The sequence below is a fragment of the Helicoverpa zea genome, chromosome 13, assembly GCF_022581195.2.
Source record: "Helicoverpa zea isolate HzStark_Cry1AcR chromosome 13, ilHelZeax1.1, whole genome shotgun sequence".
In the NCBI taxonomy this organism is placed as follows: domain Eukaryota; kingdom Metazoa; phylum Arthropoda; class Insecta; order Lepidoptera; family Noctuidae; genus Helicoverpa; species Helicoverpa zea.
The window spans coordinates 8777907-8793190 of NC_061464.1; the positions used below are offsets into that span (position 1 = coordinate 8777907).

General features: G+C 37.5%; 1 protein-coding gene across 3 annotated transcripts in view; it reads right to left on the bottom strand.

The window, feature by feature from the left end:
• Positions 1 to 889: 889 nt before the first annotated feature.
• Positions 890 to 15284, bottom strand: part of LOC124635650 (cyclin-dependent kinase inhibitor 1-like) — a 42512-nt gene continuing 28117 nt past the window's right edge. For all 3 annotated transcript variants that reach the window (XM_047171584.1, XM_047171586.1, XM_047171585.1), the window contains one exon: positions 890 to 3935. In XM_047171584.1, coding sequence (XP_047027540.1) covers positions 3802 to 3935 — 134 coding nt within the window. In that variant the 3' untranslated portion in view covers positions 890 to 3801. The remainder of the gene's footprint in view (positions 3936 to 15284) is intronic.

Below are 15284 nucleotides of genomic sequence, written 5' to 3' on the forward strand. Positions count from 1 at the left end.
ATTAGTCAAATCATATTCCTGGGCATCACCATTGACTGTAAATTGCAATAGGCAATCAAATAAATCATTTTTAGGGACCTGTGTCCGATTCTACAACAATTGCTTAAGTGTAGGTAACTACTGCCTACGGGAGGAGATGGAAGCTAGGAGTATTTGAACCAACTAAGTTGGGATCGGCTTCCAGCCCAACACAAGAAAAGTTCACAAATAGGTACACCCAGCACTGAGCACTAATTACGCTTTAACAACACTAGTTCAGTCTACTCGACGTCTGTACGTCACTGTAGTATACTAGATACCAGTAGATCCAGCAGAATACCAGCGTCGGGTATTTTACCTGACCCATGCATTTGGTGAAAACTAAAGACACACTGTATTTTCCCCCCTCTTTGTGTTCCTTTTCGTACTACGCGTCTAATGTATAATTTTATAATATCTATTTTTTTGTACCCTTTTACTTTTTATTGTTTTTCTCATTTTGTCTGTTAATGTTTGTGCTGATTAAATGTCTCGCTATTAAAAATCTAAGGCCTATTAGAAAAAAATATTTTCCATTCAAACGCTAGGCAATGCTAAGCGAGGGCGTATTTTTTTTAATGTTACCTTTTATACTTACGAAGTTCGCTAAACTAGCGTTCACGTATACTTACATAAATCTCGTATGCGTATTTGCGTCTAATGGTAATTCTCGTCGCTATGGATTTTCTCCGGGAAACAGTATAGACCAATGTGTTGGTTTTCTGACAACTAAAGATGAGGGAAATTTCACAGTTTTCACTGAATTGTTCCCTAGTGTTTTCTTTTAATAATTCTTCCAATTCGATACTTAACTGTATCTATTACTTTCATGTTTTACCAGGAATGGGCAATAAAATAAAAACACAAGATATAGAGCGAAAGAAGCTTTTTTTCAACTTAATTTACAATACACAATGTCTAAGAGTTCACATAGTATAAAAATTATCAATTGTTTTCTGTTTGATATTTACATTTGTTTCAAGAAATGCATGCATTGTGTTGTGATCAACAATGTGTCATCGAGAACGATAAATAAATTTATATTCATACAAAAACAATTTGCGAGATACAGATTATTGCTTCAATGCACTTTGCACCCTAAAGTCATTAACTTTGAATGGCATCAAAGGAACAAGAAATTCGGTTGGTGCCTCTCAAAATATAGTTCGTAACTTTACAGGATAGCACCTAAGTAATTGTAAATTGCTGAGTGCACATGAATTTATTTATCGACCACCACATAACATTCCGTGCTCACAAACCAAACAACATTTATACACAAGAGTGGAATATTTGGCACATAATTAATAATTTGCCTCTCAACTTTCCAATAAAATAATTAATCGTAGTAATATATTACGTTAAATATTTGTAGTATCCCTATAATTTCCTTTAAACCTACGAATACGTTCCGCCGTTAATAAATACATACTAAGTGCACGTTATGTACAGTGCATCGGGAACGCACATTTACAATAACCTCTCGTCCGACATGTTCACGTTGCGTCACGCTACTCGCTAATCAGCTGATGTATTAAATTATCTCTCAGTACACTCCAGGGATACAAGGCTTTCCTTCCACCTCAGGCATCGGAACTAACTCTATTAAAATAATTAAATATGAAGGTAGTAAAATTATGTTTCGAGATCATATTTAATACATCACAGGTGTTAAAGAGAAAAAAAATATTAAAAATTATTATCGTAAATGTCCTCCAAATGTTTTGTTTACTATGCAGACAATTAGCGTGAACTGTGTAAATTGTTGTGATGTTGTAATTATTATTGTATGTATTGCATAAATTGTATAATAATAGAATTGCTGAGCAAACAGAAGCTGATATTGATAATATTGCATTATTGCTTTATGTACACATGCGTTGTAATAATGTTTGAGGAGATCTCAAGTGTATATTTGTTGTGTAAAACATATAGAGGACACTTAACTTCTATATATTGCAGACAGTCGTGGCCCAGCAGGCACAATCTCGTCCGAATCGAACAACATAATTATACCATATCTCATGTAGTCTCACAAACTAAAGGCTCTTTGAGAATCACCTATTATAGTGTCAACGTACTCTATACAACAAACTGTTATAGCTAAAGCTACAATATCATCTTAGTTTGTTATTCCATTAACTTAATAGAGTTACTCAAAGCTACGTCAGTTCTAGAGACCACAATCAAACACAAAAATTCATAAATTACGAACGTCAATTTGAAACAGGCAATAAACTACATCTGTAGTCACAATACACCTTTACAACAATATAAAATTATTCATTATTTCTCTGTCAAGTCATAAAAGTTCATTTACTTAATTTCATTTGTGTGAATCGTCGCGAACATAACAACGGCTTTGGTTAGCTTTATAAACGCTTTACAACTGTCGTTGTATGGAAAAAATAAACATACAAGATGTATGGTATATTCGAAACTAAGCATAAATGTTACAATATTAAACATAGAATGGGTATGATGATGATGAATGGTATGCATGTCTTTTTGCTGCGACCGTGAGCCCTCGACCTAAACCTGATGAGAAAATTTGTACTTTCACAAAGGGCCACGGTTTGATATATCCGAACTGTTACTAACTGTGAACAAAATTTAGAATACCAATATTTCGAAAAAAAAAAACAATCATCAATATAATTATATTATAAACCATTAAAATACAACAACAAAACAAATATCCTAATTTGCAATACGAGTAGTTATTACTGTGAACACAAATACTCAAACTCAACTGTATTGTACTACTTAAACTTTAAAATTGCAAAAACTGTTACTTGTAAGGTAACAATGTCTTTTATTATTGAGTATTTGTGTTGTTTATACTTCTATCTGTTTGTGAAAACTTTCGCAAGTTTCCCGCGGACAGCGGTGGAACCACAGAAAGTGATCTTATGAAGAGAATGCGTCAAAAATACTCCGACGCAAAGAAAATTTGATTTCCATTGGTGCGTCTTAGCATTTGCGAGACATTGCCATTGTGACTGCGTAAACTTAGAATTACGTCGAATTGTAAATATTCTTATAATTAACCGAAGCTTCGTCTAAAAATAACTTAATTCAAAGAGATCATAATTCATATAATATAATCATAACTTATATCGAATTGTCACGGTATTGTCAAGTTTTGTGAATGTCTGTGGTAAGGTCGTGAGCGCCGTTACATCGCCACACTCGTCTTAGATTTCACTTTCTTGAACACCATTATTAAAGCAATTATTATAGCTCGCTATGAAAAGACGGTTGCATGATTTTGCAATGTTTTTTAAAGATACGGATATTATATTGAATGAGGCTCTCTGAATTACTTGAAAAAGAGTCAAATGAACTCATTTGGAAAACTTAAATTTCATAAAAGTATGGGATGTAATCGGAACGATATAAAATCTGCATTTGCGGAAGCATTGAGCAAAACTTGTGCTGTGATGTTCAGTGACATATCGTATGATATATTAATTGTTGAACTAAAGATATTCCTTACGCTAACTTACTCATTACTTAACATTATTAGTAATTTGGAAACGGTATTACAATAAATTAATAAAACAAAAATATGCACAGTATGACAACCAGTGTTGCAAAATTGAACAGTTTTATAGACGGTTCGGTAGGCGTTTAGGTCAGTCAAGTCCTTGGTACCAGATATTCACACTGGGGATCGTGAGGAGTCACGTCTGCCCTGAGATCCTCGCGTGTCGGGAGCTGTCCCCACATCTGCATAGCTGCCGAAGCGGTTGTTCAATTTTGTGTTGTCAGCAGTGTGGCCTAGCTGGTGCGCTTGTGCGCGGGCGCAAGCCTCGCAACCTTCGGCGGGCGGATGTGCGCGCCGTGCCCGCACTTGGGAGACGCGGGGGACTTCTTGCCGCTGGCTGATAACCGCTTGCGAGGCTTCAGGAAATCTGGAAAGACAGCAAACGTAAAATTAGTTTATGTTTTATGTACCGTGAAATTATGAGCAGCATAGCCATAACAATGGCAATCCTGATTCATTGCTCTTAAAAGTCCCAGACGGTCTCCGATTCGACAATAAAAATTCAATTTAAATGAATTTGGTTTGCGTTGTGTTCATACATCGGTTATTGACTTACAGTGTCGACCACGTCGCGATAAAATGCAAGGTGAAAGCGTTTTACGACTCTTGTTAACATTTCTCTGAGAAGGGTGACGTACGCAGCCGCTACGATGCATAAAATCAGTCGTAAAACATTATTACAGAGGGCGTGGCCGGCACCATTGTCGATTGGGAAAAATTTTACGATCGTCAAACTGAAAGGTTCGTTAAGACGCCCGGAGCCCCACAGCCCCGGAGCCCCGGATGCAGTGTCCTACGGGACCTCGCCATATTTTACGACTTCATCCATGAGGAGCGGATTGTAAAAAAGTAGTTTTAGAGTACTTAAAGCGACGGAATCCTTTTTTCTAAACAAATCTTAGGGCGGCGACGTCCTTTGTGACCATTTCTAATTTTGAAAAAATATGGCCTTAATAACTATAAAATTTTACGATCTTTTTACTACTGTTTAATCTGAGTTACAATGCATGGTTCGTGAGTTACTGGAAGGTTGCCCATATAGCCCGTAGATATTTTTATTATCACATCTATAAATCTGGGTGAATACGAAATTATTGCTCGTTAACAAAATATAGAGATATTTGGAGCGTGAAGATGATTCCAATGATAGGCACGCTATAGTACAGATTCAATAAGAAGATTAAACGATAGCGCAGAACTTCGTAGCTTAAATAACAATAGAATGAATTGCTAAACGAACACTTTAATTTGTAAACCAAATACGGAACAAAAAAGCGCCTTTTTATAGCAAACCGCTTAAAACAAAACTTAGTAATTTAATAATTGGCGAAATAGAGATGAATTCAAAGAATTGAGGAGATAATGTCTGCAAAATATAGAAGAAAAAAACTTAAAAGTTAATTGGATTGCAGAAGAAACGGGTGCAAACAGTAGTCGGGAACGATCGTACGCTATGAGAGTCTAAATTATTGGAACGTACAAAAAACGCCTCGGTAACCGTTGGCATCAAGGTCGAAAGAAACTTGCTCCGATGAATTGTGTTTTATCCTTGTGATCTTGCTCTCAACAATCTTCAATTAGTTTTTAAATTTTGTGTCTTCGAAATATTGAGTTTTATGTTTATTCTTGACAAGTAAACATGTTCCTAAAGGGTCTTCAGTGAGTCAGTGTGCAAAGAATTTTTATTGTTATTCTTATTTTGATTTAGAGGTGATTTCAGGTGTTCCTGATGTATAGGGGTACTTTTATTATGCTAAATCAAGCAAAAAATAGATTTACGATGTGAATCAACTTTTCAGGCTTTCATCACATACATTTTGGAAATCGTCACTTGAAGAATTTTGTTGTAAAATACAGCTTTTGAATCTTAAGAATTTTAATTGGTTCAAGAGTATTATTTTGAACTGGTTCTCAAGACTTAAAAATAAATGAATGTCAAAGGTTATCTTCAAGAGTTGGTAGTAAAATGAACACAGAAATTACTTTTATCAGTTGTCTGACAAAAAAGTTAAAAAATCACTACAAATTCCATTATAATCAATACAGCATAGTGAAAATTAACTAAGTTTGTAACGTAACGTGTACAATAATATATGCATGTATGTAAAGTCGTTTCTACGCAACGTATTAATAAATTCAAGGTGAAAGGTCAAGGTGAGGTCTAGACTCGCTTCAACAAATAAAGTCGACGTTACAACGTTCGAAGTTTCTTGTAATAATAAAATTTGTCTGAATCATGGTAAAAAAGGCTCGGTGTGCAGGCGGGAACTATGTCACTGACGTCATGGAGCCAAGGTCGACTGGTGGCCGCCCGACGTTCCCGCCAAATTCACCAGCACGTGGATTTATAGGTTATGTTCATCATAACAATGTAGTATAACCTATACTCCTTTGTTTACGTAACTGGCTGCTTATCAGCCTGATTAGCAGTCATTTGTTATGTAAAATACCTGCGTTTGCGTTTATTTGCACTACACTATCAAGATTGATAACACGCGTGTTTTTATAGCCTGGAAGATCTTAAATAGATAGATGTTATTTAGGCGACCGTGTCACTATGTTAAAAATAACAAATTAAAAATACATTGTTATGCACTGCACTCGATACAACGAGAAAATACTTTCACGTGGTTACGCAACGGTTTCCCGCCAAACGCTCAATGGAGCGTTTCGCGCCATTTTCATCTTGATATAACCTGACTAATTCGCGATGTGATTTGTGTAGTGTAAGTGTGTTTGCTAGTGTGACCTATGTGTGCTGGTCGTGTATTATATTGGGCACGCGTAAACATGCGGGCGTATGCGTAAACAAAATGGCCTTGGAAGGCGTGCGCGCGCGCAGGCCCGCCACAAACAACTCACACGGTTATCGCAGGCATTATCAATCTTTTATCGTACACTAGCTAACTGTGGAACGCTGCGTTAGGTTTGATAACTCATTAAAATAATGCGTGTGTTCAACGTAATCCATGAAGTTATTATTTTTAACCTTGAATTGATAAGGCCACTATAATTGATAAAATTTGTGCGTGATTCTAACGAGTTTTAGAACTCTGAAATAAACAAGTTTTATACGAAGATATTTGGTTTTATAATCGAATACAACGAAGCTGCGTTTGAGCTGTAGTTTTAACCGGCGTCCAAGTGCTGAGGTTATTTTGGTCGACCTAAATATCGGCGCGGGCGCACAAGCTCTACCTCTTTCAATGCGGCTATAATTTACGTGTTTACCGCGCAAATACGAATCATAACATACACAAGCAATTTGACGCAATTCCAAGTAACTGGCATCGCAGGTAGTCATTAAGTATTCAGTGTGTTAGTAGAACTGCCAATTTGCATATTTGTAAAGCCGTTAAATGAAGCGCTTGATGTTTCAAATCTCGTTTACTGATACCGATAATGTGTCGTTGCTAAGGAGATGCATATTTGCTTATTGTAAGTGTGCCAAGTTTGTCCGGGCTAGCAACAGCCACTAATGCATTCCACGTGCATCGAAGGCCGCAGCGGCCGGGCTTGCATCCGTCTGCCAACACCACTAGAATCTCTGATCGCATGGGAATAAAAACACAAGCACGAAATTGGAAAGTGAGAAAAAAATGCGATCCTTCCTGAGATGCGTCAAATTAGCTTTTTACAGTGATGTTGCTCACGTTGTCGGGGTTGTCACTACCCTTTGACGGCACAGGAAGCCCGACACACGACAGGAATAAGTAATTGAGCGAGTGTCTTTGTGATGCACACAATTATAAAACGCATACACTCAATTTGCATTCGGTTCACCGCCATTACCGAAATCTCCAAAAATTGCATCTGGCGAAATTTAAACTGCGTTATTATGTTTATTGTTGGAGAACGTGCCACAAAGGAGAGTATTACTGCTACACAAATGTTGTCCAAATGTTCCCCGGTCGTGAGAATGACGAGAGGGGCCTTCGGTCACGATCCCGGCGTCGAGAGAACGTTTCAGTCATTACAGTCAGAGAAAAGGACTCGAGAACCAACCTCCTTTGTCCGCGAACTCGTAATTACAGGGACGTGGCTTGTTCACTTGCTTTCGTCTTTTTGTGGGGATAGTGAGGTAAATACTATGATAGTGAGCGTAATCTTACGTGATCCAGACGCAACGATAGACGGTGCCTACGCGTTGTGGAAACGACACATAAATTGCGTTGAAAAATCTGAAATAGAGTTTTGTGTAATTCAGCAAAAGTAACAAACCGTATTTCTTTTCGTGGCATTCGATGTCAGCGAAATTATGCAAAGTAACGAACGCCCACGGTAGCGTTTCCGTATCGAAAACGGGTTGAAGAATGGAGACTTACTTTTTGTTACATCAGAGCTTCCAGTGAACCTTTTGAGTCAATTTCCTAGAAGCGCTAACTTGTGATTTTCCTCTTGGTGACGTTATGGGGAACAAGTCTGGACTTGATCGGACATGTTCGTGGTGTAATCGGTATACGCCGCGCGCCGATTTGTCAGGCGTGGGCCGCGCGTCCCGCTCAGAACAGGTTGGCGCGCCAGCACGCTCCCGCCATCTTATTTTATTCATTTACGCCTTAGGGTTGTTGATTAGACTTCTTGTAGTAATCTTGGTCAATATTTTTATATGATATGTTAGTGATAAATTGATGTGATAGCAAATAGGCGATATTTTATTCCTAGCTTTTAATATTTATTTTTTATTACTTGAAACCCGTTTGAGGTAATGCTGAATTGAAGCGAGATGTATAAAAATGTTCAAATAAAATGTGTTTAGGGTTGTTGAACTCGAAAACTGGTATGGTTTCATTAGATTTTTCACAGCTGCACAGGAAATACATTGTTACAGCAATGGCGAGTGGTTTGTCGGGAGCCAGCGAGTTTGCATTGTGATTACGAACCAGTTCCAAAATATCTAGGCCAAGTGAAAGGCGATTCGATGTCAAAATGGCGTACCTCGTTGCGCATACGACGCGTTTTTGTAATTATGTATGCAATCGAAAAAAATATTTTTGAATGTCGATTTTTTGTTTTATTTTTTTTAAATAAAATTAAAAAACAATACGATCGGTAGCTCAAAATCTGAAATGCATAATTCAAACATTGAGACTACTCAAAAAATAAAAAGATTGGATGCCTTCCAGACTTACAAATTCCAAATTAAATGATTGGTATCTATCAAACCGTAATAAATCCTTATTGCCGTGTTTTGATTTTATCGATATTGAAGATTGTAAGCACAGCCCTAGGCGGTTCTATTACACTGGACGGGCCACAAAAAAGGCAACAAAAACGGACCCTCAATATATATATCTGTATACGATTGTGGCTACTGGTTTTGAGCCAACTCCTAAACAAATAAGTGACACGACCAGGTAGCATTGTATCTAACTTCTTACACTTGTCTTATATTATCTGATTTATCCTCTTTTATTGCATATTGTTAGTTTTTTTAACCACCCCTATAGGCTTAAGCAGTCTTGAGAAATTAGTCTCCTTTCAAAAGTAACCTCAAAAAGTATTTTTGTAACTCCAGTCAAATATTGACTTTTAACACTATAATGTTAAGTGCTAAAACATTGTTTACGGCAAACACTTAACCCGTTTTCCTTTTGAAACTGATAAGATTTCTGCATCTGATAACTATGAAAATAGGAAAAATAATACTGAAACGTTAAAGTCTGCATATTTTGCTGCAGGCTTTGAAAGTGGTAATTAAACAGCTCTTTAATTAAATGCTGAGACCTAAGTACATAATTGTGTGTGAATTAATATAACATTAATGGCCGCTGATTGCGAACTTATTTTGCAAAAGTTTAATTTATTCAACTCTAAACGTTTAATGAATTTACACAAATCTTTACTTCTAAATACATTTTTGCTATTATGGTACTTGATTTCAAAAATAAGGCAAGATAAGTTACATTGGTAATTGCAGAAGGGATATTGGGCAACAGAAATGTTCATCAAAAGTGTCACGTTTATTTTGCAATGTAGTGTACGCAGGAAACGAGTTTGTCGGTTACTCATGTACATTAGTCATAAGCGTTTGCAGGTTAATTGGGTACCCTACTTTTATGTACGACTGAAAAAGAAATAGGACAATTCTACCTTTCATTTATTGAGTTAAGTACTTAAGTATTGTTAAAGTGGCTGATGATAAAGTCAATTATGACTCCTTTTGAAATAAACCGTATAGTATGTTTACTTTAGAAATGTGACGCAATTTTTGTATCGTCATGATTAAGGTGTAAAGAATTTTATGACTGTTCTAAGGTGACTGTATTTTTGACCGGCAAAGGAAGACCAATTTTCGCACGAAACATACGAATAACAAAAACTAGTTCATGAAATACTGAATAGGTATTATTGTAGAAGTTATTCCACTGGAAATGCCTGCAACAAACACTAGATTGGTCTGTATCTCGTCCGTACATTGCAATTATCCTGATTCGATCTATCAAACAGGATGTCGTATCTACACGTTGGTAGTTCTAAGAATTAGGAAGGTTCTAGGAACTAGGAAGTTTTTGTCCGTCTCTGTGAAAACATTGGTTATTTAGACAATCGGCCTATTGACCGTTTACGAACAATAATTTGCCGCTAATTCACAATTGGAATTGAAACAGTCTAGAAAATGAAATCTGTAGTAATATAATAATGAAGATTTTTTTTGTTTATGACTCCGAAACTATTGCACTGATTTGAAAAATTCTTTTACTGTTGGTAAGCTACACCCTTCCCGACTCACATAGGCTGTATTTTATCCCACAAGTAGTTTCCACAAGATGCGGGTGAAACCGCGGGAAAAGGGCTAGTAAAGAATAATTTGAAGCCCATTTCTACAGATTAGGAGCAATTGAAGACTAGCAAATGAAATGTGTACAGAGATGTATCTTTTGAAAGTGTTTGTTAAACAATTTACTTGCGTGCATATTGTTTTCAAAATATGTGCATTGTAATACCAACATGCAAGCTTGTTATGTTAACAGTGGTTTAGCACTAAGTCGCGAAGTTTCTTCACCCTTATATCTATAGAAATAGAGTTGAAATTTCCTTGTAGTTAAAATCAATGTGTCTTAATTGGATGACGTGTGAAACTTAGCAGTGAAATGACAAAACGTCGCGTTTTCATAGAAAATAGCGGTGAAGCGCAAGTTTATTGACGACCGTAATGATAACGTTAGATTAATGACGAGCTGATTACTGCTTGAATAAATTATGACGGGAAAAAACTGTTTACTGACAAGGCAATGTATCATAAGACGGATTTTCATTGTATCTTAAGACTTCAAAAAATTTTAAGTCATTTTGGCTTATTCATTTCAATTTTTCGCAATCGATTACCAAATATTTTGTATTTTAGACATACATATTTGCTGTTTCGACCTGGTCCAACTCGTACATTAGAAATCGTCAGTGGGCGAGCTACGCGCTTGTGAAAGTAAGCGAAGTGAGCAAAATACCATTGTTGCGTGTCCAATTCGTACCCACAGGAATAGTAGACTGCGCTCTAGTCGCAGGGAAAATTGCACGTGTTGCGTCAGCCTGTAATCATTGCTTTTTCGCATACATTATTTATATAGCAAACTATACATAAGTTCAAGCAAATACACCAGGAATTGCTTATAGTATGCTGTAGGCTGGAATAAGATTGCTCATTTCCTTCAATTCTAATAACATAGGTTCCTTCACTCAACATTATCTTGGCTTTCACACTTTTTGTTGAAGTATTTTTTTTACAAAAAGTCACAAAAGATACCTACTTGATTAAAATTAACAGACAATAAAAAATTCTTTGTGCGTCCGTTTGTTTGTTTGTCAAACAGTCCTGGTGTCTGAATACGAAATGACGGACCGCCCTCAAACAGCCTTTTCAGTCGGAATATTTTGACGGCTTGTTTGACAAACTTGTGTGATAGAACGCCGCTTTCCCAGTCAAATTGACGAAAGTATATTATTGTTTATTTAGGGCTTATGTCAGATTATGTTTGTTTGACCTTTACAGAGAACGCGAGGATATACGTTGTTAGTTGATAGTTTACTCATATAAATTGCATTTGTCATTAAGGTCAGCATTTACTCATCACCCATCAGAGTTGCAACAAAAAACATGATCATTAAAAATACTAATGACCGCGCTGGGTATGTAATTATTTTAGACGAGAATTCGCAGTGGTGCTCTCGAAGCGTAAAATGATGAGATAAATCATGACAAATATTGCAAACACTTGCGGCGTTGGTGCACAGCCGTGGGTCATCGCACTGCCACCATTTTGAAATTTATTCATCCGACCCCCAGATGCATTGTGGAAAACTGAAGTTCGGACATTGTTTAAACTTTTATCTTTTTCACAATAAAAATTAACAATTGACGATGAATAAACGCCCGTTAGAACAAAGCTAGTTGTTACCGATGTTATACCGGTAGTAGACCTATAATTATTTCTGATGCATTCCATAATTACCAACTACTTCAAATTACCGCCTGTCAACGTATTGAACGTTTGCTTGTAAGCAAACAGTTGTAAAAACATACGGATATTCACATAACTTTCACGTTAGGCAACCATACTGTATATCAATCTCTGAATAAGTAAGTTCTTCTTTAAAAAGTATGACTTTTTAACTATTTATAACACGTACGATAAAAAGGGTAAAATAAATTCGCGATTCATTGAAGTTTCTCCTGGCGGCCATTACGTTTTTTGCAACGTATTCTATCGGGAACGGGTGGATTACCCGGGAGCAATGACTTGCCCAGCCGTGGTCACTTGCCCAGGTGTTGTTAGGTAGGACCATGGAGAACAAAATAACTAGCGGAGGTGCCAAAACGGAAAATCACCTAAGAAAGTAGCTCCCCCAAACGCGGATGTACGAGAGATGTTACTATTTTCGCTCTTACGTCTTTTTTGGACCCGAGAATTTTTTGTAATACCAAAAATGACTTAAAGAGCCCGAACGCTTTAGTTTGCTTCGTTTTAGTCCTGCTCATCGTATGTATTTGACCTAGAAGACCTGACCTACCTGCATATGGCATCTCCAGTCTTTCCTTACTCCGTGGGTAAGACGACTAAATTGCAGGGACCAGCCTTCTACTGACGATATTGTGTCATTACGTCGAGATTTCTTTTTTCTAGATGCACAGGTATTGATTATTGAGCCACGGGATTATAGTGACTTCTAAGATTGATGGTATGAGAAGGGATGTAAGTACTTTGAGTGCACCTGTATTACTTGAAATGGAATTGATGTTAGTTTAATATGTTCAGTGTATCTGGGTAGTAGTCATTAAGAGAATGGAAAAATTGCTTGTTGATGCAGCGAGGAGATAGATAAAGAGTGCAATCATATTGTAAACATGCAAATTGCATCACCTTTCACGATAAACTGATAATATTTACAACCATTTCTGGAAGGTTATTTTGGCTTGAAAAAAATAAAAGAGTAATATAAAACTCAGATTAATGATTAGCTTGAAAAAAACATTCGAATGTACGATTCGACCCTCACAAGTTAAATAAAGGGGATCTTAATCAAAAAATCTTTACAGCGTCATCGGCTTAAAAAATACGTGTATTTTATTTATTTGTCGTTTCGAAAGCAGTAACTTCATCCCGACTACTGTGCAGGTATGAGTTAAGCGGGGCTCCTAATGAATGTTTAATAAAGCGCGCCCCGCGGGGGCGGCGAGTTCAAAGGATGCGCACGTCGCCGCCGATCAAAGCCGCCGTTATCGAGCACTCGAGCTATCGACAGATACCGCTCATTTACAGAACATCGCTACTGGGATACGCTTGTCGATTATCTCTGATAATCTTTGCAAACACCGTTTTGAGAAGTTTAAATGCATTTACTGTTTTATCGAAGGAAGTCGGCCTAAAGTGCCATAAGTGTGCCCGGTGTATCGCAAAAAGCTCTTTAGTTTTTACTCCGTTTCAGTGCTATGTTTTTAAAAGGTTAAGAAGTTACTTATTTGGTCTTAAAATAAATAAGATAAACACCTTCATCTCAGTGAGATTGTGAACAGAGATGAGTTTCAACAATATTTTCAAAGTAACAAATAAAAGTTTCGAAGTTCCCAATACTATTTTTGCTGCAGCCACTGGAATGGATGCACAAACCGCATTCTCAGATTTTATGCGAACATAAACGTAAATCATAGTGGGTCGCCTGCGAGGGCGCAGCTACCGAAACACGCGGCGTAAGACAAAAGCCCTGGATAAAACCCGCCATTTATTTTCATGAAATGCAACTCGCCTTCCTGTGTTACGAATCGTGTTATAAAACGACTTTTACTTTATGCAAGTATCTTTTAGTACGACGTGTTTTCGAAATCTAAATCTGACAGTTACGATCTCCAAAAACGGTTCTCACGGACGTTTAATATTCAGATGTTCACATGACAGACGCCGCTCTATAAATCGGTAACACAATGAGATCGATAATACCTCCAATAAAGACACATAACGGCTGGAACGGTAGCTAAATATCGTAAAAGAACAATAAAGCTATTGTGCTGTGTCTTTGTGCCGAGATGAGACCTATTGTGGACAACAATCAGAGACAAGTACGCGTCTACTCGAGCAGCCTAAACATCGGTCGCACAAAGGTAAACACGATACCTCGCATTGTCAGCTATGACCTAAGGTCGCCCTAAGATGAGTGACCTCTGGACCAGACTCGGCATCTCGCATTGTGTGGGACAATGCATAGAAAGGATGGGATTACCGAGGGGTGATGCTGCTAAGTATTACGCCAACAATAGACACAAAGACTGGTGTGTGTTTACCCATGAATATGTGGAGTATAATGCACAATGGCCAGCACTATAATAAGATGCACACAACAGGTTAACAGTGTATTTTCTCAAGATAAGCATACGTGTATAACGAATTCGCGTTTCATGTTAAATCGTGCATATTTGGGGACGGGACCGGTGTAATCCCGTTTTTTAAACGCACTATTTAGATGTTTCTGCTAACTGTAATAGCCGTATTGTTAAGTAAATTAATGTAATTAACATTTCGTGATTTAGAAAGTTGATCGTGTTCCACGTTACGGTCGTTCGGCCAGACACAATAAACAAAAGGTAATTTGTCGGCTAATTAATAAAACAAAAGTTGTGTCTGTTTGTGTTCACTGAGGTAAGAATTAACATTTTTGGCTTCCGTCATGTTTTTGGGAACAAAGAGGTTGAAAGTGCGCGTCATTTGGCAGATGACAGACTTTGGGCAGTCATAATCGGTGTAGTGGGTTAGAAGTCCGGGGCAGGGTGGCGACCGAGCACATCTGGCCTGGATTAGCGAGGCTCTCACTCGACCTATTGGGTTGCGGTCTCGCGTTACGCACTCGAATTACTAGTTTCCTTGAACTGCTAGAGTTTCTAACTAGAATGGAAAGTTGGACCTTTCCGTTCAATGGTCGCTTGACATGACTGTGTAGACTGCGTGATTATTAGCTATTGCTCGATTGTGAGCCGCCGATGTGTGAGGGATATAATGTTTCTATTAGTTTTTGGTCACGTTGCAGTCGGGACGATACAAAAAAATTAATGTGAGTTGATACAATCGTGTGTCGGGGCGCGACGGACCACCCAAGCCGACCCGGTGATCTATTTTACATTTTTTATTTTCTTAAACCGAGTAATCTAATCAAACACAAATTTTCAAAACGTCACGATGTTCTAATTACCATGAGTCATTAATGCGGATGATTTGTAACGCATTTAACG